This window comes from Muntiacus reevesi, chromosome 6, assembly GCF_963930625.1.
Source record: "Muntiacus reevesi chromosome 6, mMunRee1.1, whole genome shotgun sequence".
Lineage (NCBI taxonomy): Eukaryota > Metazoa > Chordata > Mammalia > Artiodactyla > Cervidae > Muntiacus > Muntiacus reevesi.
The window spans coordinates 64,922,380-64,949,606 of record NC_089254.1 but is presented as its reverse complement, the minus strand read 5'-3'; the positions used below and the strand labels follow the sequence as shown (position 1 = coordinate 64,949,606).

The window sequence follows — 27,227 nt, the reverse complement described above, 5'->3', positions numbered from 1 at the left end:
TAAGTGGGACAGAGAAATTGCAAAGAAACAAGATGAATATGACCTTGGTTAACATGCCACTCTGTGTATTTTCATCTTTCTAAGTAGAAAAGCATATTGTTGCTTCAAAATTGCACCACCCCTAAAAAAATTGACCGAAATGGTTTGTGCCTACATCTTGAAACATTTGGTCAACAATGATGAAACCCACTCAGCAAGAGGCTTTTAAAGTTCCAATTTAACAAGACCTGAGTGGATGCCAGATTAGATCCCAAGAGACTTTCTTAACCAAACATGTTCAGCCTTATAACCTAGAAACAACAAGATGGCTTCCAAGTTTTTAGAATCCAATTAAGCCTCATTCATCCAGAAAACTCACAGAGAAATGGTGCATAAGTCTCAAGACTTTTGCCACCGATCGGAGGCATCTCCAAGGAAATTCCTAGACAATGAAAATGAAAATAAAGCACAAGTCACAAGCCCTTGATACTAATGCTTAAAAAGAGAAACTGGTATCTTCTGTGTCCAGGACACAAGGAACTCTGCAGAATATATTTTTAAGCAGGGACGTGGTCAAATTCCTCTTTGTCTCCTAATTTGGTTTTAACTTTTATCATCATTCTTTGATTCAAAAACATGTCTAAATTCTCTTCCAAGCAACTCTGGACTCAGTGACTCAGTCAAGACAGTGGTGCACTTCTATGTGTGATGTTGGGGATGAAGATTTGGGAGAAATACGGTATGGATACTAAAGCAACAACCATAACAGTAGTAATAGCAGTGGCAGCAATAATACCACTTCCTATGTGCCAGGTTTTCTAGGACTAAAACGAAGGTACTATTACTACTGACATTTTATGAGACACTTAAGTATTGATAGAAAGACGTCAATCTGCCTAAAGTCACTCAGAGCTGAGATTTGAGACCAGACAGTCAAGTTCCTAGATTTGTGCTTTTAAACCACTACATTCACCATTTATTGATTCATAATTTCTAAAACCCAAAGGACTGACAGTTACCAGGGTTACATTCTTATAATAGATGCTATAAGTTGCAAAGATGCATTCAGGGTTAAACCTGTAGCCCTCCAGGCTTCTCTGTCCATGGGATTTCCCAGGCAAGAATACAAGAGTGGGTTGCCATTTACTCCTACAGGGGATCTTCCCAACCCAGAGATCAAATTCAGGTCTCCTGCACTTCAGGCTGATTCTTTACCAGCTGAGCCACCAGGGAAGCCCAGGTTAAACTTGAGTTTCCAACAGTTAAAGACATAACAAAGGGTTACTGCAAGAGGAAGGCATAGTTGTTTTTTTTTTTTTTTTTTTTTTAATGGGAATGACCACAAATAACATACTAAACCAGCTGTAAATGTTCCAATAGAATTCGCTAACATGTAAAGGTACAAATTTCCTTCATAACCCAGTAGCGTTTTTCACTACTAGGTACAGCTGGAAGGAAACCCTCCAGGGAGGTCACATCCAAAGCACTTCTGCACCTGGAGCTGCAGGCAGCCACCTTGTACCTTGAGGGGAAGGAGGAGCTGGCCTGCAGAAAGAGGAGCCAAGACACAGACAGAAATGGATCTCCTTACATCTGTGCCCAAAATTCAGCTGTGCTTAGGCTCAGACCACTCCCCAACTCTTCAGTTACATGAAACAACAAATTCTCAGTTTTTGCTTTTTAAAAATTGAAAAAGCACTTCTCCAAGGAGATGTTCAAAGATCTTTAAATCCAGGTGATTGCTTTTTGATCCTCCAGATATGTCTAGTTTGGTACTTTCTCTCCCCACATATTTCCTACTGAAAGCACAGCTGACATCAGAAATCAACTAGCCATGCTTTCCACAAACTTTAAGGGAAAACAATTATGTTTCCTTTGGCTGCCATTTCATGGACTTCCCTTGAGATAGTAACATTAAAGGAAGAAAGGGACATCTATCCTTAAAATGTAAGCACCAAAAAAAAAAAAAAGTAAGCACCAACTCAAATATACTCTGAATTCCTAATTCTTAATCCATCCATTGTACTACTGTGGACAATAGCCACAGGTTTCAAGGTTTTCACCTGTATTTTCCCATCTAATCCCAAGTCTTATCTTCATCTTTTAGTGGTAAAATGAAACTCACTTTTTCCTTTATCAAACATTTAAAACTAAATATAGCTATGAAATAATATTGACATTTTAACATATCAGAAGTCATTCATCCAGATTAACATTATCTTTTAAAGTAGGACTCTTAAGAAATCACACTTGTTTGAATGACACTGCCACTGTTCAAAATGGTTTTTAAGCTGCTAGCATAAATCATTTATCAACAAATGTTTTCATTTTATGATATTTATGACAGACTATTCCCCCTCAGGTCCAAAGCTTTTTTACTTTTCACCCTTCTCCCTTCATTCATCTAAATTTCACGTCCTCCTGCCCTCCACTGCTGTCACAATCAATACACACAGGACTCCTTAGAGTCAAGACTCTGAGGGGAAGCAGAGATAGAATGTGGGAAAAGAAGAGCCTGCCTTCCAGGCTTGCCACCTTAGTGTGAAGCATCCACAGAACTTTTCCCACCGTGTGCAGCAGTCAGGGGTGGGAGCTGCAGGCATGAAGCTAGGACATGTCTTCACTATTCACTAATCTGGGAGGGGCAGCTACCCAGAACCCAACTTCTTTCCTTCCTCATACCCACTTATCTCAAGGAAGACAGAAAGAAGGGAAATCTAATGACTGAGCCTGTGCCCTAGAATCCTCTGATTTCTATTCAGGAGTCTGAGAGATCTTGTCTACACGACTTTCATTTCAGACTACAGCATTTCTGTTTGCAGGCCAGCAAACCTTAAAAGCAATATTCATGTAGTTTTCTATCAGAAATGAAATGTCTCTTAACAGTTACTTATTATTTTCCCCCTCAAAACCTGCTTCAGCACTTCATTATTGTCAAAATGCAATTTTAATAGAAACTCCCTCCTAATTTTAGTCTGGCTACCTAGGACACATCTAAAACAATGCCACATTCAACCTGTTTTATTCTCCACAGCACTAGGTGGACTGCTAGACACACTGGTTCAGTTCACTTCAGTCGCTGTCGTGTCCAACTCTTTGCAACCCCATGGACTGCAGCAGGCCAGGCCTCCCTGTCCATCACCAACTCCCAGAGTTTACTCAAACTCATGTCTGTTGAGTCAGTGATGCCATCCAACCATCTCAACCTCTGTTGTCCCCTTCTCCTCCTGCCCTCAATCTTTCCCAGCATCGGGGTTTTTTCAAATGAGTCAGCTCTTCGCATCAGGTGGCCAAAGTATTGGAGTTTCAGCTTCAACATCAGTCTTTCCAAAGGACTTGAGAATTGAGTCATACTGGTACTCAATTTCTATTTGTTGACCTAATGTAGAAATCTCTAGAAACTAGAGAGGGAGCCTTCCACTTTTATTTATTATTATTTTTTCCCTCTACCCTCAGCTTTACTCAGACCCAAAGTAACAACACTCACTAGGTGAACTGCTGTTCACAAAAAATACTGCCATCATTGTAGAGCGTTCCACTTTTAAAGAAAACTGCTCCTTTGTCCGCATTGTTCATCTGGATAAATCCTCCTTGTTCTTGCGCTATCTGCCTACACTGCTAGTCTTCAGAGAACAGCCCTAACTGCCCTCTCACCCAATGTAATGCACTGAAAAACTGAGGAGAAGCTACTTTTGCTTTTGACATCAAAATTTAGAATCACATATTTGTGTGACCTGATCATCTAATACCTCCTGCTGGTCCCCAAAGGCAAAACTGTAACTATTTTGTTCTAGGCTATAATACCCATACCCAGCACAAAGAAAGTACTCAAGAAACATCAGTCAAAGTAGCAAATAAATGAAGGTCCTATCACTTGTTTTGCTAGGAGAGTCTAAAGTAGCCTTAATCTGCAGCGATCAAAGTAACTTCTCTTCGCAAAGAAGTAAGAGACTCTGACAGTGTCATGTGAATAGAAAGCATCAGAAAAGGAGTAACAGCTCTGCACAGCAGAGGGGAAACAAGACTTCTAGGAACTAACTTAGACCTAACACACATAGTACTTACCATGCCAAGCATGACTTTAAGCTTTTTACAAATACGAATTCATGTAATCCTCATACCAACTCTCTGAGAAAGGTTGTTATTATTATTCTCAGGAGGAAACAGAGATAAAGACACTAAATATCTGTCCTGGGATTGCAGACACTAAGTGGTAAAGTCATGTTCCAGTTTCCCAAAACTCTTGCCGTAATGGTTTCTTGTGGCTGCCGCAACAAGTTCCCATAAGCGTGGTGGCTTAAAACACAGAACCTTATTCTCACAGCTCTGGAGGCCAGAAGGACGAAATCAAGGTGGAGGCACCACCACGCTATCTCCATGGGAAGAGCCTCCTCTGCCTCTTCTAGCTTCTGGTAGCCCCCGCTGCTCCTTGGCTTGCTGCACCATTAACTCTGAAGTCAGCAAGGACCTGCTATAGCCTGCCCTCATGTCTCTCTGTAAGGATGCTCATCACTGCCTTTAGGGCCCAAGCAAAGTCCAGGAGGACCTCATCTCAAGATATACATCTGCAAAGACCTTGTTTCCAATTAAGGTCACTGTCAAAAGTACTGGGATTAGTGGACATTTACCTTTTTTTCCAATAACTTTATTGTGATATATAATTTGCCCACGTAAAACATATAATGTGATGGTTTTCAGGGTATTTGCAGATATGTGCAACCATCATAATTTGAGAACTTTGCATCACTTCAAGAAAAAAATCCCGTATCCATTTGTTATCTCTCTCTTGTGCAGGCCTCCCTCTTTCCCACCCAGCACTAGGCAACCACAAACCTACTTTCTGTCTCTATAACTTTCTCTGTTCTGGATTTTCATGTGTCACTGCTTCATTTCTATTTAATGGTGGAATAATATATCATCGTATGAGTGTATCACATTTTTCTTATCACTGATGGGACATCTAGGTTGTTTCTGTCTTTTGGATATAATGAAAAATGTTGCCACTCATATACAAGTTCCTGTGTGGGCACATGTTTTCATTCTCTTTCACATATACCTAGGAGTAGAATTACATTCTCATCAGCAGTGTGTGATAGTTCAATTTTTTCACACTTGTCATCTGATTTTGTGATTCTAGCCAACCTAGGGGGTGTGGAAATCTCATTGTGAGTCTGATTGCATTTCTCTAATGACAAAAGATACTGGCATCTTTTCATGTGTATATTGGCTGTCTGAATACCATCTTTGCGGAAATGTCCATTCAGATCCATTGCCCACTTAATTGAGTCACTTGTCCTGTTTGAGTTGCACGGCTTCTTTACACATGCTAGATACAAGTCCTTATCAGATACATGATTTCAGTTCAGTTCAGTTGCTTAGCCGTGTACAACTCTTTGCGACCTCATGGACTGCAGCATGCCAGGCCTCCCTGTCCATCACTAACTACCGAAGTTTATTCAAACTCAAGTCCATTGAGTCAGTAATGCTATCCAACCAACTCATCCACTGTCATCCCCTTCTCCTCCTGCCTTCAATCTTTCCCATCATCAGGGTCTTTTCAAATGAGTCAGTTCTTTGCATCAGGTGGCCAAAGTACTGGAGTTTCAGCTTCAGCATCAGTTATTCCAATGAATATTCAGGACTGATTTCCTTTAGGATGGACTGGTTGGATCTCCTTGCAGTCTGAGGGACTCTCAAGAGTCCTCTCCAACACCACAGTTCAAAAGCATCAATTCTGTGGCGCTCAGTTTTCTTTACACTCCAACTCTCACATTCAAACATGACTACTGGAAAAATCACAGCCTTGACTAAACAGACCTTTTTTGGCAAAGTAATATCTCTGCTTTTTAATATGCTGTCTAGATTGGTTATAGCTTTTATTCCTAGGAGCAAGAGTCTTCTAATTTTTTGGCTGCAGTCACCATCTGCAGTGATTCTGGAGCCCAAAAAAATAAAGTCAGCCACTGTTTCCCCATTTATTTGCCAGGAAGTGATAGGACCAGATGCCTTATCTTAGTTTTCTGAATGTTGAGCTACAAGACAACTTTTTCATTCTCCTCTTTCACTTTCATCAAGAGGCTCTTTAGTTCTTCTTCACTTTCTACCATAAGGGTGGTGTCATCTGCATATCTGAGGTTATTGATATTTCTCCTGGCAATCTTGATTCCAGCTTGTGCTTCATCCAGTCCAGCATTTTGCATGATGTACTCTGCATATAAGTTAAACAAGCAGGGTGACAATATACAGCCTTGATGTACTCATTTCCCGAGTTAGAACCAGTCTGTTGTTCCATGTCCAGTTCTAACTGTTGCTTCTTGACCTACATACATATCTCTCATGAGCCAGGTCATCTCTTGAAGAATTTTCCACAGTTTGTTGTGATCCACACAAAGGCTTTGGCATAGTCAATAAAGCAGAAATAGATGTTTTTCTGGAACTCTCTTGCTCTTTCAATGGTCCAACGGATGTTGACAATTTGCTCTCTGGTTCCTCTGCCTTTTCTAAATTCAGCTTGAACACCTGGAAGTTCATGGTTCATGTCCTGTTGAAGCCTGGCTTGAAGAATCTTGAGCATTATTTTACTAGTGTTGTGAGATGAGTGCAATTGTGCAGTAGTTTGAACATTCTTTGGCATTGACTTTCTTTGGGATTGGAATGAAAACTGACCTTTTCCAGTCCTGCGGCCATTGCTGAGTTTTCCAAATTTGCTGGCATACTGAGTGCAGCACTTTCACAGCATCATCTTTTAGGATTTGAAATAACTCAATTGGAATTTCATCACTTCCACTAGCTTTGCTGGTAGTGATGCTTCCTAATGCCCACTCAACTTCACATTCTAGGATGTCTGGCTGTAGGTGAGTGATCACGCCATCGTGATTATCTGGGTCATGAAGATCTTTTCTGTATAGTTCTTCTGTGTATTCCTGCCACCTCTTCTTAATATCTTCTGCTTCTGTTAGGTCCATATCATTTCTGTCCTTTATTGTGCCCATCTTGGCATGAAAAGTTCTCTCGGTATCTCTAATTTTCTTGAAGAGATCTCTAATCTTTCCCATTCTATTGTTTTCCTCTATTTCTTTGCATCGATTACTGAGGAAGGCTTTCTTATCTCTCCTTGCTATTCTTTGGAACTCTGCATTCAAATGAGAATATCTTTCCTTTTCTCCTTTGCCTTTCGCATCTCTTCTTTTCACAGCTATTTGTAAGGCCTCCTCAGACAACCATTGCCTTTTTGCATTTCCTTTTCTTGGGGATGGTCTTGATCATTGCCTCCTGTACAATGTAATGAATCTCCATCCATAGTTCTTCAGTTACTCTGTCTATCAGATCTAATCCCTGTAATCTATTTCTCACTTCCACTGTATAATCATAAGAGATTGATTTAGGTCACACCCAAATTGTCTAGTGGTTTTCCCTACTTTCTTCAATTTCAGTCTGAATTTTGCAATAAGAAGAAGTTCATGATCTGAGCCACAGTCAGCTCCTGGTCTTGTTTTTGCTGACTGTATAGAGCTTCTCCATCTCTGCAAAGAAGATAATCAATCTGATTTCAGTGTTGACCATCTGGTGATGTCCATGTGTACAGTCTTCTCTTGTGTTGTTGGAAGAGGGTGTTTGCTGTGACCAGTGCATTCTCGTGGCAAAGCTGTTAGCCTTTGCTCTGTTTCATTCTGTACTCCAATGTCAAATTTCCCTGTTACTCCAGGTATTTCTTGATACATGATTTGCAGATATTTAATCCCATTTTGTGGGTTATCTTTTCACTTTCTTGCTGGTGTTCTTTGCAGCACAAAAGGTTTTAATTTTGATGAAGTCTTTTTTTTTTTTATTTTGTTGCTCATGATCTTGTGTATCATACCTAAAAGTCCTTTGCCAAATCTAATGTCATAAAGATTTACCCTCATGTTTTCTTTTAAGAGTTTTCTAAGTTACTTCTTTGGGGAGCTACTATTCAACCTACTGTATACTCACTAACTATATAATCTATCATAATAGATAACTATTATTTACTTCCAACAAATTTCAAGGGTGAAGAACAACATATTAAGTAGGGTGTGGTATATAATCATTACTGCCCTGACATCATCTGATCCAAAAGAAATCTAGGCAATTTATTGTCTAGTAGTCTAGGTTGTAGATAGGTTAATAGGTAGCTTATTTCAGAATCATCAAGGAAGACACCACAGATACACTTAAGAATGTCTCATACATAAATTTCATTAGTTAGTGACTATATGTCATATAATTAAAAGAGTTAAAACTCCAAAGTCAAAGACGGATCTTTGTTCAGATCCTGGCTCTTGCCACTCACTCACCGTGTAAACTTGGGGATGTTATTTAACTTCTCCAAGCATCAGTTTCCTGAAAATACTTCTGTTGCGAAGATAAACATCGAGAGATTATATGGGCCTAAGCAGCCGCAACCCTACCCTGAGAAGTTCCAACATGATACCCACACATCCTCACACAACACTGCAGCCACCCCCGTCTGGCACACCAGCCACAAGGGAGAAGGAGACAGAGGATATCCAGTTCTACAAACAGCCTCTTTGCATACACACTGCGTCTTAGTATTCATTTCAAGTCTGTTATCTAGAAGTTTATTTGTTCTCTAACTTTTTTCTATATTTCTCAGTATTTTTTAGTATTCACCCAGCTCTGGGATTGCATCCAGCCCTCAGTTACCACTCTACACCTTATACAAGAAGAATTTCCTTCATATCTTGGCAGGGGGGAACCTCTAAATTTGGTTACTAGTACACAGTCTCCCATGTGTATGTGTGTGTGTGTGTGTGTGTGTACATGTATTTTACATATTATATAATATATACATATGTAATCCTACATATAAAGAAATAAAATTAACAATGAGTTAACTTTACAAATCCATCATGTATACTTCCAAACAGCTATTACTTACTTGAATGTCAAACACCAAAGTCTGAAAAACATTTTTAAACATCAATATCTTAAAAGAAACTTAAGAAAACACCTTACCTGTTCACCTGCATCTAGAAACTCTTTGCAAGCATCAGGGAACACATCATAAATAATAAGTGGATAGCCATGTTTCATGAGATTTTTTGCCATTGGATTCCCCATGTTGCCGACTCCAATGAATCCAACTGGAGTCTTAGAAGCCATTGACCTAGAACACACTGATTTCAACATATTATTTTTAACAGGAGCAGACAATGTTTTATTTTAAATATTCACTCAATAAGTCATTGTTATCTTGACATTTCTATTAAAAAAACTTTTTAAAGGAGAATTTTAAGCTAAAGATCATTTAAAGATATCAACAATGTACAGACAAACTTCTGAATATACAGTTCTCTAGGAATAACCATAAAATTTTAAGTAATCTCCCTTCTACTTTCTACCTCTACAACATCCCTTTACTATTTTAACAATAAACTTAATAATGTTACCATGTACCTATTACTTACATTGCCTGTTAAGTGAAGTACCCTAAATTCTCTTATCTATATTATCCTCTTTAAAAATGCATACAAAAAAATTGGAAGTATTCAATAAAACCTGTATCTTGGACAAGCACCAAGAATGGAAAAACTTTTTAGCTTCCCGCCTTCACATTTATAGAAACTACTCCCTCCAATGGTATAAAAAAACAAGTGAATAAAATGTTAAACCCAGAAGAATGTATTTCAACTTAGAAGTCACCAGTTTATAAAGGGGGTCTAGGAGAGACAAGGGGGACACTTTCATGGGCTTTCCATGACAATAGTAACAGTCGCAATAGTAACAGTTAGACCTTGGGCTAACAACTCCAGGCACTTTCAGAGAAGAGGCATTTTCACTCACAGAAAAAGAAAACTGTTCTTAAAAATCTGTATACAGCTTTTGATTTTATTTTCTTCCTTTTCATAAAAGACTTTGTGAAATCACACTGGGGCATACAACTCAAAGTAATGCTTTCTGCCAGACAGCAGAGAAGTTCCACATTAGACGGTGTTACTACTCCATTCAACAAGTATTTACTGCATGAAGTTCTATGACACAAGCAAGATATGGTCCTTGCCCTCCAAAAGTTCACAATCCAGTGAAAGAAGAAAGCGAAATAATTCAATTTGCCTTTTCTCCTATCATTTCCCAGCTGTATTACTTCTTTTTCTTTCAAGGACTCCAGTTTTAAAACTGTGTAGTGTTTAGTAAAGGGTATACTGACTAATCACAGTAACACTTTTTTTAAGTTTCAGATCCTCTCAACTGATGGATCCTTGCTCTTCCTTCAACTTAATCTCAATGTAATGAGATTTCCTAAAAGTAGATTATTTGAAGCCCTAATGCTTAAGAAAAAGAGGTCATCTTGGGTCAGAAGCATGTTTAATTCCTATGAACTCCATGTCTGTCTCTACCATTTCCATTAAAGATGGGTGTGCTTCCTCTGCATCACCACCTTAGCAGTCCTGAGTTTAACATGCTGGGCATGACAGGAGTCCTGTGCCTAACTTTCTGGTTCACAAGGGGTTTAATGACAGAGAAATGACTCCTCACTGAATCTTTATTTTGATATTAAGTATACTTTGTAATAAACACCAGTAACTAGTGTACCCAACTACTGTGTTAAGCTTGAAAAGGTTTAATTTAACTGAAAACATTAGAAACTAGAAATATTATTATTTAAATGCAGTTAACTTTAACAGGCAACTTTAACAGTTATTGTTTAACTAAGTCAAACAATAACTATGGCAAAGTAGAACCATGATTTATTCACACATTCAATAAACATGAAGCAATCATTTGTACCATGCCAGATGCCAACAAAGACACAAATGACATACAGTCCTTGGTTTCAACCAGCTTAAAACACCGGAAGACAACTAGGTACAGACACTACAACATGAAAGCAAAAGATCAAGTATGAAAATCAATGCTGATACTAAAGGAGAACCTGCAAAAAACAGCACTTGACCTGAGTAATTTAGGATGGGTAGGCTTTCAAATGGAATCAAAGTAGAAACAAAGGGAGTTCCATACAAAAAAGGAATGAGTATGCATATGAGTGTATGCAAGGAAGTAGGAAAGCCAAGAAAAAAATGAATACTAAAAGTTAATAGTTGTGGCAATTTTATTACACGCCAGACACCGTGCTAAGCACTTTATAAATAGCACCGTCATTACATCCCATCATTAAGCCTATCTTCCAGTTCAGGTCCCTGACACTTAGTTTAAATAAAACGCACAGATTCAAGTTGTTGTAATGCCAAGATTCAAATCCAGCCAATCTGACTCTAGGTTCTTCATTTTTAACTGCCATCCACTCTTCCTACAGGACACGCACAGATACAAAAGAGCAAGATTAAGATTTAAAGAAAAAAATGCAACCGTAACATGGCTGGAAAGTATGCTATAAACAATTTGACTGTATTTTGGCAACCCACTCCAGTGTTTTTGCCTGGAGAACCTCATGGACAGAGGAGCCTGGTGGGCTACAGCCCATGGGGTTGCATAGTCCAACACCACAGAGCAACTAACACTTTCACTTTCTGTAAGCAAGTGGTGGTACCACAGACTGAATGTTTGATAACCCCAAAATTTTTATGTTGAAAAAATAACTCCCAATGTGAGGGTATTTGGAGGTGGGGCCTTGAGGCAATGATTATTAGATCATGATGGAAGAACCCTCAGGATGGCATTAATGCCTTTACAAAAGCGGCCGCAGGGAGCTCCCTTGTCTCCTTCCACCATGTGAGGACATAGTGAAAAGATGACTGTCCTGGAACCAAGAAGTGGGCCCTCACTTGACACTAAATATACCAACACCCTGATTCTGGACTTTCCAGCCTCCAGAACTGTGAGAAATAATTTTCTGTTGTTTATGCCACCCAGTCAATGGTATTTATTTATAGCAGCCCAAACAGATTAAAACAGGTAGTTACTGAAAGGGCTGAGTGAGATAAATGACCTGATCAAACCCATGCTTTAAAAGGAGAGAGAGCAGCAGTGTACAAAAAATAAACCATAAGAGCAGCCTGGAGGCAGAAAGACCAATACAAAAGTGACTGTCTAAAGTCTCAGTCCATTCCAGCTGCTGCAACAAATAAACCATAGATTGTGTGGCTTAAATGACAAGTATTTATTTCTAACAGACCTGGAGCTGGGGGAGTCCAAGATGAGGTAGGCAACAGATTCAGAATCTGTGAAAGCCCACTTCCTGGCTTGTGGATGACCCATTTTCTTGTATCTCTGGAGAGCAGAGAGAGAACACAGGCTCTCCTGCCTCTGTTTATGACACTAATCCCATTCATGAGGGCTCCAACCTTATAACCCAGTTATTTCCCAAAGGCCTCAGCTCCTAATACTATCACAGTGGGGATTAGGATTTCAACACATGAATTTTGGAGGGCTGCAAACATTCAGTCCACAGTTAAGTTCAGAGATAATAAAGGGCAGTGCCATAGAAAATACAGATATGAAAAATATTTCAAATATAGTAATAAAAGGAAACAGTAGTAGGCCTCATTATAATGTAATAATGGAAGAAATGTAATAATGGAAGAAATAATGGAAGAAAAGACAAAGCAACAGAAACTATCCAAAACACAACACAGAGACAGAAAAAAGAATTTTAAAAATAAAAAGAACATCAGTGAGCCATGAGACAGCTTCAACCAGCCAAATACACAACAAAACTGGAGTCCTCAAAGGAGAGGAAAGCAAAGTTGGGGACAGGAAAAGTATATGAAGAACTAATGAGCAAAATTTCCAAATCTGATGAAAACCATAAACCCCATGCATCCAAGCTCAATGAACTCCAACACAAGTAACATGAAAAAAACTACAAGACATGTCACAATCAAAATGTTCAAAAGCAACCAGCAGAAAAAAGACATTATGTACAGAGGAACAAAGATAAGAATGAAGGCAGATTTACTGTCAGAATCAAAATGAGTGACAAAATAGGAGAGCATTATCTCTAAAGGACTGAAGCAAAAAATGATCGTCAAGCTAGGATTTATCTAGCCAGTGAAAGTGTACAATTATAGAAACCTGAGTATGTAGGGGTATGAGGAAATTGGCAGGAAAAGGATGAATGGATATAATCACTATCTTAATTGTCATGATGGTTTCCCAGGTACATACATGTCGAAACCCACCAAACTCTCCATATTAAAAGTGTAGTTTATTGTAGGTAAACTATATTGCAATAAAGCTGTTTTTAAAAAGTCAACATGTTTACAAAAAAACAACCAAGAGAAGACATTCCTCAGTCCAAAGATTAACTAAAGGGATACATCAACCAAATGCAACATGTGAAATATGGATGGATCTGAGGTGCCAGGGAAGCATTAAGACATTCTAAGGAAAATTATGAAATTTTATATATAAGCCGTACACTAGGATGATAACCAGGGAAGTTCTAACTGCCTTGTTGTTGTTTAGTCGATAAGTCATGTCTGACTCTTTGCAATCCCATGAACTGTAGTCCGCCAGGCTCCACTGTCCATGGAATTTTCCCAAGCAAGAATACTGGAGTGGGTTGCCATTTCCTTTTGCAACCCTGACCTAGGGATCTTTGCATCTTCCTGACCTAGGGATCGAACACACGTCTCCTGCATTGGCAGGTAGATTCTCTACCACTGAGCCACCAGGGAAGCCTGCTAAATGTCTGAGATAGTGGTAATTTGGTTATGTAGGAGACAGTTCTTAAGAGATTCACGCAGAATCATTTAGGGTTGAAAGTGTCACTGTGTCTGCATTCTACTTTCAAATAATACAGGTGGGATATGAACATGTTTGGAAAGAAATAAAGCAAACCTGGCAAAAGGTTAACAACTATTGACACTAAGCAAAGAGTACATAGATGTTCATGGCATTATTCTTTCAATACTTTATGTTTGAAATTTTTCATGAAAAAACAAGGGGGAAAAGCTTACCAAATCTATATACAAAAAAATAAAAATAAAAAACATGAGCAAACACAAATAACTAGGAAGAACACTTGAAACACAAGATAGAAATAGGGCTATTTTACTTTATATGCAAATAACTTTAAAATCTATAAGAAAAATTTAAAGAACCCATTGTTTTAAAGTATGCCAAAATCACAAAATGACAGTTAACAGAAAATACCCAAAAAAAAAACTTCTAAAAAATGTTCAACGTCTGTCATAATTAGAATAATGCAAACAAAACAACGTAGTATCATTTTCACCTATCAGCTGGACAAATGTGTTTCTCTGATAAAAAGCACAACTGGTTAGGAAGGACTGATAAAAACATATACTCTTGTACACAGTAGAATTGTATTTTATGTCAACCCTAGGCAGCAATTTGAAAAAAAGATCTCCATTTGAACCTCATTATAAAATTCAAATTTAAAATGTGCATACTCTTTGAAACAGTAATTCCATTTCTAGGAATATACGCTATATGTAAGGGGTCAGCACACTTTTTCCTAAAGGGTGAGGGGTAAACAATTTCAGTTCGGGGCCATAACTGTCACAACTATTCAACTCATCCACTACAGTTTTAATGCAGCCATAGACAATATAGAAACAAGTGGCTGTGCTTATTTTCCAATATAGTTTTATTTACAAAAACAGAGGTCCAGCTGTTGGGCCACAGTGTGCTGACTCCTACTATATATAAACTTTGAAAAACACAAAAATGTAATTTACTATAGGAATGTTTGTAACAACACAAAAATTATAAATAACTAATACTGCAGATGGTGACTGCAACCATAAAATTAAAAGACGCTTACTCCCTGGAAGGAAAGTTATGACCAACCTAGACAGCATATTAAAAAGCAGAGACATTACTTTGCCAACAAAAGTCCGTCTAGTCAAGGCTATGGTTTTTCCAGTAGTCATGTATGGATGTGAGAGTTGGACTGTAAACAAAGCTGATCGCCAAAGAATTGATGCTTTTGAACTGTGGTGTTGGAGAAGACTCTTGAGAGTCCCCTGGACTGCAAGGAGATCCAACCAGTCCATCCTAAAGGAGATCAGTCCTAGGTGTTCATTGAAAGGACTGATGTTGAAGCTGAAACTCCAGCTGCGAAGAGCTGACTCATTGGAAAAGACCCTGATGCTGGGAGAGATTGAGGGTGGGAGGAGAAGGGGATGACAGAGAATGAGATGGATGGATGGCATCACTGACTCAATGGACATGAGTTTGAGTAAACTCCGGGAGATGGTGATGGACAGGGAGGCCTGGCGTGCTGTAGTCCATAGGGTCGCAAAAAGTCGGACACGACTGAGTGACTAAACTGAACTGAATACATATTAATAGGACATTTAATTTATATAACTAAATATACATTAACAGGGCCCTCAATATTTCATAGAAAATCAACACAATGAAATATTATGTAATGTTCACAAGAACATAGTATATCTATCTAAAAGTATAAGGAAAAAATCTCCAGGATATGTTAAGGCAAAAGAGTAAGATTCAGAACATTATATGTAGTAACATACAGTGTTTGAGGAGAAAAAAGGAACTGCTGTATAGCTGCTAATTCATGTCTGACACTTCTGTGATCCCATGGACTGTAGCCCGCCAGGCTTCTCTGTCCATGGGATTTCCCAGTCAAGAGTCCTAGCGTGGGCTGCCCTTTCCTTCTCCAGGTGATGTTCCCGATGCAGGGATTAAACCCACATCTCCTGCACTGCAGGCAGATTCTTCACTCCTGAGCCACAAGGAAGTCAGAAAAAAAAAAAAAAAAAAATACACAGGCATTAAATTCTTTCAAATTTCTGTAAGATACATAAGAAACAGCAGTTACAGCTAGAGAGTTGGACTGATGGCACAGAATTTCACTTTTCATTCTATCACCTTTTGAGTTTTTACCATGTGCATATGGTAAAACTTTTATAACTACTTCTATAATAAAATGTGCCCTGGTGACACACAGTTTGTTTAATAATGTTATATGAATGAATTACTAACTAGAGAGAGGTTTCATCAAATGGGGATAAAAATCAGTGCTAAAACAAAAGATAATGATAAAATGGATCCAGCAAAGAATTAATTTAATCTGTATTGCAGCAACCATTAAACAAACATTTCAGGTTTACTCTCCAATATCCTTTCCTCCCAGACCTAGAGTCAAGCTCCAAGTTATCTAAACCAATTACATACTGCCATCTCTCTGCAACTGACTGTTCACAGACTGATAACATTGAATAAAAGATTTAGAGAAGCCCTGAAAAATATGAATATGTACTAGGAGATGAAACAGAGATTAAAGAAACGATTATATCTAATCAGCAAACTTCTGTGATTCTCAGTACCACCACATAGGTGGCAACCAGGAGGAAGAAATAGCCAGAAAATTTGGCAAAGTTAATCTCTAAATTGATAGCTGTAAAGTTACAGGTTATGACCTCTTTCTCCAATGGGACATGGACAAAATTACCCATATCTTGTTTACACTGTCAAACCAAATCAGGCTACTCCAAGCATAAAAATGCAAAAATTGCTAAGAGGTTAATTATTTTGTATTTCCAAAAGTTTTTTTTTTTCTTGCATCGAAGTAATTCATTGTAGAAAACTGGAAAATCTGAAAAAGGTGCTTCCCTAGTGGCTCAGGGGTAAAGAACTTGCCTGCCAATGCAGGAGACACGGATTAGATCCCTGGGTCGTGAAGATCCCCTGGAGAAGGAAATGGCAACACTCCAGTATTTTTGCCTGGAGAAGCCCATGGACAGATGAGCCCGGTGTGCTATAGTCCATCGGGCCACAAAAAGTCAGACATGACTTAGCAACTGAACAACAACTAACAAAATCATAAGGGAAAAAGTTAATTTCACTACACAAAAATAACCAGTTCGCTTTTTGTATAGCCCTACCAGTCTTGGGAGGCAGGAGAAGAAGGGGACAACAGAGGATGAGATGGCTGGATGGCATCACCGACTCAAGGACATGAGTTTGAGTAAACTCCGGGAGTTCGTGATGGACAGGGAGGCCTGGGGTGCTGCGATTCATGGGGTCGCAAAGAGTCGGACCCGACTGAGCAACTGAACTGAACTGAACCAGTCTTCTGAATGCATTTTTAAAATTATATCATGAGACATGTTGTATATACAACTTGGTGTCCTACTTTATCACATATTATGTCATAAGCATTCCTTTTGCTTTAATGCTATGTATTACTAGACTAAGGGTAGTGACTCTATAAAGGCCTTCATTATTTGGATCAAGTTATTTTAGAGATACAGTTGACCTCTGAACAAGTGGGGGTTTTGTGACGCTCCTCACAAAATCCAAATATAATTTGTAGTTGACCCTCCATATCCATGGTTCCAAATCTGCAGATTAAACCAACTGTAGTACAAATTCATTGAAAAAAAAATCCATTTGTAAGCAGACCCTTGCAGTTCAAACCCATTTTGTTCAAAGGTCAACTGTATTTTCCTTATGCAATTTTAAGGTCAACTTTTGGTCCCAAGGTCACGTGCAGCTTCTCAGAGCTTCGTGTGCAACCCTAGAAGCTAATGCAAAGAGAAAAAAAATGCCATTAGTCTTATTTACACAAGGAGTTATGCTGTTTTAAAAGCAGATTTCATACACACACAGCGTCAATAATAAAGAAGTGTATTCCCATTTCTGTCTATAATTCTGGCTAATTTTCCCATTCTACTTTTGCTCAGGTGGTCACTTTAAGATGATCTGTTACAAATTTATTTTTACTTATGCTTGTTAGTGAGTCACAATGGCTGTAGAGGGTCAACATCTGTAATTTTTTTGTCTGTACAAAGAAGTCTGAAACTAAATTTAATTACCCTTTAAGATAAAACACAAAACTTACTTTTATTAAATGGTGATGCAATAGTAATGTATGGCTAGTCTAATGCTTCTCATTTTTCTATTTCCTTTTTAAAGCTTTAAATATTAAAATTAAGATATGCTATTAACCAGTAACTACTAGATATTATTTTTTTCAAACTGTAAGTAACTGTACAGACCTTTATAATATTACCCTCCATATGATATAAACATGTTAAACATACCATGGAGACAAACAGCCTACAGAATTTAGCACACTAAATAATGTTACTATTTGAACTTGGCTGTTTTTCTTAATGTCCCTAGACTCCAAACTGGCATGTAATTTTTAAGACTCCAACATCAAAAAAGTTAACACTTTTGCAGTAAATTAACAAAAACATTTAAAACAATTCCAGAGTAAGAACACTAAAACATTTCAAACAATCATCACACACACACCAAAAAAAAAAAAAAAATTCAAAATTTGTCATTTATCTGTATTATTACAATGTATTTGGGTAGATAACAAGATTACACGCAAAAGTAGTCTATCAATGTTTCAAGGTAGGCCTTTCCAGTCTAGAGAAGCATTTATTATAGTCAAACGCCTCTGACTCCTCTTCCATGAATTTTAAGAACTTTCCTAACTCTAAAAGGTACTTCAAGGGTTCATTAAAATATCATTAGAACACCTTGTAAAACCACTAAACAGCACAAATGTCTTCTTTGACTAATCAAAACTGAAAGAATCATACATTCATCTGAGAACTGGTGCTACATTTACTACTGCAGAAAAGTGACTTTTTTTTTTTAAATCTCCAATGTGGGAGGCATTTTCTGTAGTTCAATAGATGTAGATCAAGCAGTGGTTACACTCAAGTTTGACAAATTCTGTGAGTTTGTATCTTATTACTGTGATTCTGTATCAGACATCTGTTTTCTCTCATCACAGGGAGCTTTCTTTTTTCAAACCAGAGAGGAAATCCACTCTTCTGCTTAGGTTTTTACTGAGGGATAGGAAGGGAGGCTGTTAAGAACTCAATTCTCAGCCTGCTGTATTTTTTTTTTCAGTGAGGATCAGAAAAAAATTAATACCAAGGCTTTCTCAAAACTCTCAAGTATGAGCGTGTTAAACAGTGCACTGTCAAAAATAAAAATTTTTACAGGAAGACAATGGCAGTGTCTGTACAAACCAATCAATTTGTCAATTAAACAGGAATCCTGTTGTAGAAGAAACATGCAGGAATCAGGAAGAACCAAGGACTACTTTCTAGGCCCTGTTGTAATAACCTAATTCACTTCTCCGAGAGGCTTTAGGTTCTTTCCTCTGAAAAATGAAAAGACTATTAGTTCTCTGTGGGTCTAAAAAAAATTGTTTCTTCCTAAATCGATGGTTAGCTTCCATAAGTTATAATGATAAGGAGGGTGGAAGGGGACGGAAGCAGGATAGCTTCAGGCCACAATTAGAAGGACACAGAAAGTATTCTGGTTAATAAACTGACAGAAGTGCCATCTTCAGGTGGCACAGTTACACAGAACTTGGGGGCGGGAGGGCTGGCGGGGAGGGTAAGGAGCCCGCCTGGCCACCCAAAGGTTACTTAAAACTTTGCTGGAAAGACTGACTGATCATCTGGTCTGTACCGACTCCATTTGTGTAAAAACATCTGAAACAGTTAAGGTAGTTTAACAAAAATCAGGTCCTGCGGCCAGACGGCGCGCCCACCCGGGGCGTTGAAAGGCCAGCCAGCGCTGCAAGGCCAGGGGTCGCCAGCGTGGGTACGGGGTCGGCGGTGGGGCTGGGGCCTCCAATTGTCCTCAAAGTCCTAACTTCAAAGAAGCACGAATCGGACCCAAACACTCCTCCCTCTAACCTCCTTGGTAAGCTCTTCGCATTACCAAGTCCCAGAAGGACGCTAAACCCTATTCATGTAGATCCAGGTGGGGAGAGCTGGGAGACGCACTGGCGGGCGCGAGCCGCGGCCGCAGAAGAGCCTAGGCCTTGGAACCAGCCAAAATGTTGGGTTTTAAGCCCCGATCTAATCGCAGCGCCTCCCGTGAAAAAAACCTCTTCGGCGATCAGGGAGCGAGAAGCGGGCGACTGGAGGAGGGACGGGGGAAGAAGGAGCGAGGTCCTTACCCACTGCAAGGCTGGCCACTGCCGGAGGCTGCCGGCGGCTCCAATACCGGAGGCCGGAGGCGGCTCCACGGAGCCGTAAGGAGGCTGCCATGCTGCCCCCGCCCCGCCTCCCCACGGTGACCTCCGCGGCTCCCGGCTCACCCACTGACTGCCAGGGTGCGTGGTACGGCGGGCGGGCTCGGCTGCGGCGTGGGGCCGCATGCGCACGCGCTCTGCCGCTCGGGGCGGACACCTACCCACGAGGGGAGGAGCACGGAGCCGAGAGGCGTGACCCGGCGGGACAAGCGCCGTCAATCTCCTTACAAACAGGGAAGGAGGTCAATCAGACGTCCCAGATCTCTCCGCCCTTTGAGAACCACCAATAGGAGGGCGGATACCTCCCTGGCCCCGCCCCCAAGTTCCTCCCTTATTTACGGACTGCGTGTTGGCGTCTCCTTGTTTACCAAACGCCGAGGGCGACTGGGACGCGGTGGCTGTCACTCAGCGCCTCCTTGCAACACCTGCCCCTCAGAACCGCCTCTTCGAGTGTTGTAACTGCACGTGTTGCCTCCTGGCAGACAAGGACAGAACTTTGGCTCGCGGCAGCTGCTACACTATTTAAGCAAGAGCAGAAATTCCCAAGCTTTCCAAAAACAGTGATCCCTTTTTAACTTCAATAAAACGTGGGCCTCTTGATGTTAGCATTTGTGTTTTTAGTGTCTATTCATTAAGAAACAAGCACAGAAATCTACCATGAATGCAATAACTTTATCAGACTCAGTTGATTTTAATTTGCTGAATAGTTTCTCCATACATTTGAAAAATTGTAGGAAAACAATGCTGTTTTCCTCGAAGTATAGAATCGCTATGAACTTGCTCCTCGAACATATATTTCTCTAATGTTTGAAAATTCTGCATCCATTTCATTTAAAGAAAGCTGAGCACCAGAATTGATGCTTTTGAACTGGGAGTCTCTTGGAGTGCAAGATCAAACCAGTCAATCAAAAAGGAGATCAGTCCTAAATATTCATCGGAGAGACTGATGCTGAAGCTGAAACTCCAATACTTTGGCCACCTGGTTTGAGAAGCCAACTCATTGGAAAAGATCCTGATGCTGGAAAGGATTGAAGGCAGGAGGAGAAGGGGATGACAGAGGATGAGATGGTTGGATGGCATCGCCAACACGATGGACATGAGTTTGAATAGGCTCCGGGAATTGGTGATGGACAGGGAAGTCTGGCTTGCTGCAGTCCATGGGGTCTTAAAGAGTCGGACACAACTGAGCAACTGAACTGAACTGAAAGGCAAATGAAAGTGCAGAAAGTATGTTTGTGTGTCAGAAAGGAGATTTATTCATTTTTCTATCTGTGCTTGGTGTACATATTTGAATCTCTGAAACCTTTGGCAATGATTATAGGGCTTCACTTCCTCACTGACCCCATGGAAGGTTTGGGAGCCATGGACACCCAAAACAAAGAGTTGTTGCTTGTTTATTTTTGTTTTTGTTTTTATGCAAAAGTAGTACAGAAGGAAGGGGGCTTCTCAGGTGGCACTGGTGATGAAGAACCCGCCTGCAAAGTCAGGAGATATAAGAGATACAGGTTCCATCCCTGGGTCAGGAAGATCCCCTGGAGGAGGATATGGCAACCCACTCCAGTATTCTTGTCTGGAGAATTCCAGGGGCAGAGGGGCCTGGCAGGTTATAGTCCATAGGGTTACAAAGAGTTGGACAGGACTGAAGCAACTTAGTACACCACACAGTACAGAAGGAAAGAGAGTGAGAACAGACTAGGGCAATAAAAACCACTCTGCTGAATTCATTTTATTTATTCACTTGCCTAGGTTGTTTTTACCCAACCTTTTGATCTAAGTAGCAGAATCAACAGATTTGACTTTTTTTTAACCTCCACTGCAGCCACACACAGGAGTTCAAAGTATCTAATGGAACTGGATGATTTCCAAGTATGCTCTCTCAGGGTTCTTGGCATGGTAGCAGTGTTTCCAAAAACTGGTACAGAGTGCAAGATCCCTATTTGTAACTAATAGAGAAGCAGTTCCTTTCTTTGACTTTCTCTCCACCCTCTACTCCACACAAACCAAAACCAAGGAAAGGAGGAAGATAGGGAAGAAAAAATTATTTCAGCCATGGGGACTGTCTCCTAGATTTGGGTCCCCACCCAAATCTACTTACCAGTTTCTGAAGCATTTCCTACCTGATCATCTGTTGCTGGTTTATTTAGGTTTTAGCTTGGATAGACCTCCTGCAAACAATGAACTACAATTGTTAATGCTACAAACAATGTAGCACTACAGGTTTATATAATTGTTGGCATGCAGTCTACCTTTCAACTATATGAGCCTGGAAAGCAGAGGTATTTAGAAAACAGGCCCACATATCAATTGCTCTCCCAACTCCTTAAGTTTATATCTCAGTCCTCTTGAGACTTTATATCCAATCAGATGGATTTTGTTGTTTTTATTGTGAGGTACAGTGCTTGTTTCTCTAAATTGTTTGTAGGACTCTCTTCTCAGAAAATGAATGTTTCTTTACGAAAGTCTCCTCTTATGAACTGCTTTCTCCTAGGACTGAAAGGGAGAGAAGAAATAACTCAGAAAGAAGAGGAAGCAGACCTAAAGCTGCACATGAGGGCTTTTTAATTTTTTCTTAAACAAAATGAATGTGCTGGTTTTGAAAAGGGACTGAATGGCATTGAAAGTTTGATTTGTTTTGCTCAACTAGGACCAGGGGTAAGTTACAATTTCTCCTTATTCCTACATCGTGTAGTTTAGTATAGTTTCTCAAAAGCCCTATTTGCTTCATAAATTAAGGCTCTCAGATTTTCATAGAAGTTTTCTCATAAGCACCTTGATTTTTTAAAGTAACTATTCCTATTTGAAGGTGCTTATAGATCTTAATGTATCTGAAAAGACAGTTACTCCTATGGCTGGCTTTACTTGATTACCTTCCTGATATTTTTGTTGGAAAGGCCCTGTAACTTCTCCCTAAGTCACTGCTATGTAGTTTTGCTTGAAATTGTGTTTTAGTGCATTTCAGGATCTTTACTTCTGCCTCTGGAAAAATGCAGTAGATATATTTTTCTCTTTTCCTCCCACACAGTACAACTGAAAACTCTGGACATTACGTCTAAAATAAACATATTGAAACCAAGTCCCTCTAAAACCAAATTCCCTTTGTAGGTCTGTGATTAATCTCTCTATCCAAAATTTTATTCCCTTTCTTATCCTGCTCCTATACCCCTCAAGATTGAGGAGTGTCAAAGAAAAAGTGTGGCGGTGGGGGGGTGGGGGGGGTGGAGCTGAGACTGATCAGGACCCCTCAGGGTCTTCCCAGGCACAAAAGCCCCTGCATGTCCCCCATTTCTTATTTGAAAGGAAAAAAGTCTTTAATTTCCATGGCCTTCATTGAGTTCTAAAGAGCAGGCTCAAGCAGTTAATGAATGATTAATCACAGGAATCCCTCCTAATGGGACATTGATAACAACCTGATGCATATCTCTGAGTTGCTCAACAGCATCTTAGACCCTCACCCAAGTAGAGGATGGTGACTTATGTGCTGACTGCAAGCAGGTAGACCCCAGACTGGTTGGAATCAGAAAGTTGAAATTCCTGAAACGTCACCCTCACTATCAACTGATGTGAAGGTCCACAAGTTGATTATGCATTCTACAGCCCTCTCCCCTAATACTGTCTAAAAAGTATTAGGTTTAAAAACGCTGTCTGCCTCCAACTAATTTTTTTAAAAATTAATTAATTAATTAATTAATTAAAAAAAAAAACGCTGTCTGAAAGCCATCAAGAAGCTCAGGTGTTTTGAGCATGAGCTGCCTGTTTCCCTTGCTTTAAATAAACCCTTACTTTACTGCAAACACTCACTGTCAGAGTTTGGTCTTCTGCACAGTGGGCACACAAGTTCTTGCTCTAAAACAATAAGAAGACTCTGAAAAGTGAAGAAAAGAAGACTTGCTAGCTAGAGACCTCAAGATCCAAATAGGTACACAGAGGCAAGTTCTTGGATTTTCATTTAGCATTTTATATCACATACAGGGTACTAGAGAATCCCAAAACCAGAAACCCCAAATAGTCAAGAAGCACAAACCCAAATGCCCCAGTAAAAGACTACTTTTGTTAGCCAAAGTGCCAAAAAAAAAGGGGCAGCCTAGCAAGATAGAAGACCTTTAGAGAATAACCACACTACTGCAGACAAATACCATATAATAAAAACCTATGGCCCCAATCACACTCACGCCAGTAAAGGCCAGGTGAGGAACCAACTTCCACACCCTCAAGGCCATAATGAGACACCCCAACATTTTAACAGCCCAATCTGTCTACACTTCAGCTCCATTCGTGTGTTTCAGAGAAAGCTAAGTAGAGAGCCAGGATTTTTCCCACTGCTGGATAGTAACAAGTACCCATTCACACATTCTCCCCTGTCCTCAGGATATCATTGAAACCCACGTGGTGAGCCTTCCACCCCTACCTGATAGTAAGAGTCAGAAGGGCCGTGTGGAATGGCTGGACTTCCTCCACCATCAGAGGTAAGGAGGCTACCCCTCACTGCCATGGTGTCAGTGGAGGCCACCTAGAGAACACTCCTACCCTTCTAGGCTAGGGGCATATCAGTGGAAGCCCAGTGGAGAGTTGAAATTCCCACTACCACTTAAGAGCAATGAGGAGCCCCAGCCTCCCCCCGCCCCAGTAGGTATCAACAGAGGCAAAAACTGGAGCCTAGACTTCTATCCCCACCTGGCATTAACAAAGACAATGCCCCCCTCCATTCCTTCACCAGAGCAGTGTCAGGAAAGCCAGCTAAAAGAGGGGATTAAAATAAGATCCGGAGTGTCACTATACCCAAAGCATTCAGGCTTCAATCAGAATTATTCATCATACCAAGAACCAGAAAGACTGCAAACTAATAAAAAGAAAATGTCAATACAAAGGTGACAGAGAAGTTAAAATTATTTGAAAAACATTTTAAAGTAGCCATCAAAAAATGTCTCAATAAGCAGTTAGAAAACCCTTAAATGGAAAAAAAGGGGGAAGGGGGGCTTCCCTGGTGGCTCAACTGGTAAATAATCCACCTGCAATGCAGGAGACCCCAGTTCAATTCCTGGATCAGGAAGATCCCCTGAGAAGGGATAGGCTACCCACTGCAGTATTTACAGGCTTCCCTGGTGGCTCTGATGGTAAAGAATCCGCCTGCAATGTGGGAGATCTGGGTTCAATCCCTGGGTTGGGAAGATCCCCTCGAGGAGGGCATGGCAACCCACTCCAGTATTCTTGCCTGGAGAATCCTCATGGACAAAGGAGCCTGGTGGATTACAGCCCATGGGGTCCCAAAGTGTCAGACATGACTGAGTGACTAAGCACATTAGCACAGTAAAAAAAAAAAAAAAAAAAAAAAGAATATATAACAAAGAAATATATGAAAATTTTAGAGTTGAAGAATGTAATAACTGAAAGAAAAAACAAACCCTCAAAGAATGAGCTCTACAGCAGAATAGAGGAAAGAATCAGTGAGCAAGAAGCTAGAACAGTAGAAATTACCCAATCTCAACAACAGAAAAAAAAAATAGACTGAAACAAAACAAAACAAAACAAAACCTTGGCTTCAGGGATCCATGTGAAAAAAGATCTAACATTCATGTCCTCAGAATCTGGGAGAGAGAGGGAAAAAAGCTTTCCCCAAAAAAACCCATGCTATCTAATCATTTTACATCTGTCTCCAAGCTATTTTCTTATTCACTCACCTCCACCATAAAATGATACTATCTCTCTTGCCAGATCACTCTGAACTACCAGATTCTCTCTTTCTCTTTCTCTCTCTCATTCCCTTTCTTTTCCACAACAATATATAAGCAGTCAAGAAAATGGTAAAGTTTGGTTAAGAAATGATACCTAAAGGTACCTTCAAAAATTGTAACAGCATCAGGTTTAGGTGAATGAAACAGAAAGGCCAAATGATAGCAGTCTGGTTTATAATTGCATAAAAGAAGTCTAAACATAGACAAACCAGGATCATTATGGCAACTCTGAGTTATCAAAAACCTAGGCTCCTCTTTTTGTTCTACTGTCTTCCACTGGTTTCTGGCTTCATGCTTATTTCACCATCCAGAGTGGCTGCTGGTGGTCCCACATAAAAGAAAAGGAGGAGAAAAGGTAAAGGAAAGGTATATGCTGGTGGACGGTCATTTTCATAATTCTTCTTTATAAGCCCCACTCCACAATTTCCCTTCCCCACTGGCCACAACTTAGTCACTTAGCCATTCTTAGCTGCTTTTAAAAATTGGCATCAGAATGCCTTTTGAACAAGTTATGCATTCTCCAATATTCATGTCATATGCTTGTATAACCTATTGACCCTTTCATGACTGAAGATGCAGTGTATCACCTTATTTCTACATCCAATATATCGATTATAACAAAAATAACAGAGGTTTTTGGTTTTACTTTTGTTTATTTAGTTTTGCTTAAGGCTATAGTTACCAGAGACCCATGACATAATTTTGGTAGCCTTCAGTCACTTTGATATTTCCTAGTCAGATTATTTCTGTATGGTCCAACTCATCTATGAAGACCATAAAGCTGTGGTTTGGAGTCCCAAATGCATATTAGAACTTTTCCAAAATACTAAAGCCCAGGGCTCGCTCAACTAAAAGTAATTTCTGGGGTGAGTCATTGAGCATTTGCCTTTATTTTTTAATTTTCTCAAATAGTTCCACCACAGAATGAGCATTGATAGAGGCTGCCTTATAAGGTAAAACTATCTAAGACATGAGAGATGTTCAGGAACTAGTCATGCTGGCAATGACTATGGGCATTGGGAAAAAGGGACAAGATGTCTGGAAGGTGAAACTGATAGTACCTGTTACTTCTGCAAACTGAAGAAGATTTGAAAGAAAGGGACCTCCCTGGCAGTGCAGTGGTTAAACTCCTTGCTTTCATTGCAGGGGGCACAGGTTCGATCCTTATTTGAGGAACTAAGATCCCACATGCTGCATGGTGCAGCCAAAAAAAGAGAGAGAGAAAGAGAGAGAAATAATAATTGAGGTAGATTTCTAGGGTTTTGACTTGGGTGACTGGTTAGACATAAGTGCCATTTCCCACAATAGGGAACTGGATTATTTTGAGTTGAGTTTGAAGTGGACTTGTCCAGGGGCAGTTGGCCAGATGGAAAGTTGAAGTTAGACATATATATTTGGAAGTCATGGGCTAATAAATGATAATGAAAGTCATGAGTGTAGATGGAGTCCCTCCGAACATTTCTAGAGTGGATACAAATCCTGAGACCACTCTAGGGAGTGGAAGAAGAATTACAGCATATAAAGACCAAGAGGGAGAGTCCAGAGAAGACAGGAAATGAGGACAG

General features: G+C 39.9%; 1 protein-coding gene and 1 non-coding gene across 2 annotated transcripts in view; both read right to left on the bottom strand.

Annotated features, from left to right (window-relative positions):
* HIBADH (3-hydroxyisobutyrate dehydrogenase) overlaps window positions 1–20,052 on the bottom strand; it is a 108,602-nt gene extending 88,550 nt beyond the window's left edge. Inside the window, exons 1-2 of the mRNA XM_065939596.1 lie at window positions 19,859–20,052; window positions 8,977–9,137 (exon numbers count right to left, since the gene is read on the bottom strand). Coding sequence (XP_065795668.1) covers window positions 8,977–9,137; window positions 19,859–19,949 — 252 coding nt within the window. The 5' untranslated portion in view covers window positions 19,950–20,052. The remainder of the gene's footprint in view (window positions 1–8,976; window positions 9,138–19,858) is intronic.
* Window positions 3,438–3,508, bottom strand: LOC136171286 (small nucleolar RNA SNORD56). Its single transcript, XR_010663827.1, has one exon. It is a non-coding gene; the product is annotated as a small nucleolar RNA SNORD56 (small nucleolar RNA).
* Window positions 20,053–27,227: the final 7,175 nt, after the last annotated feature.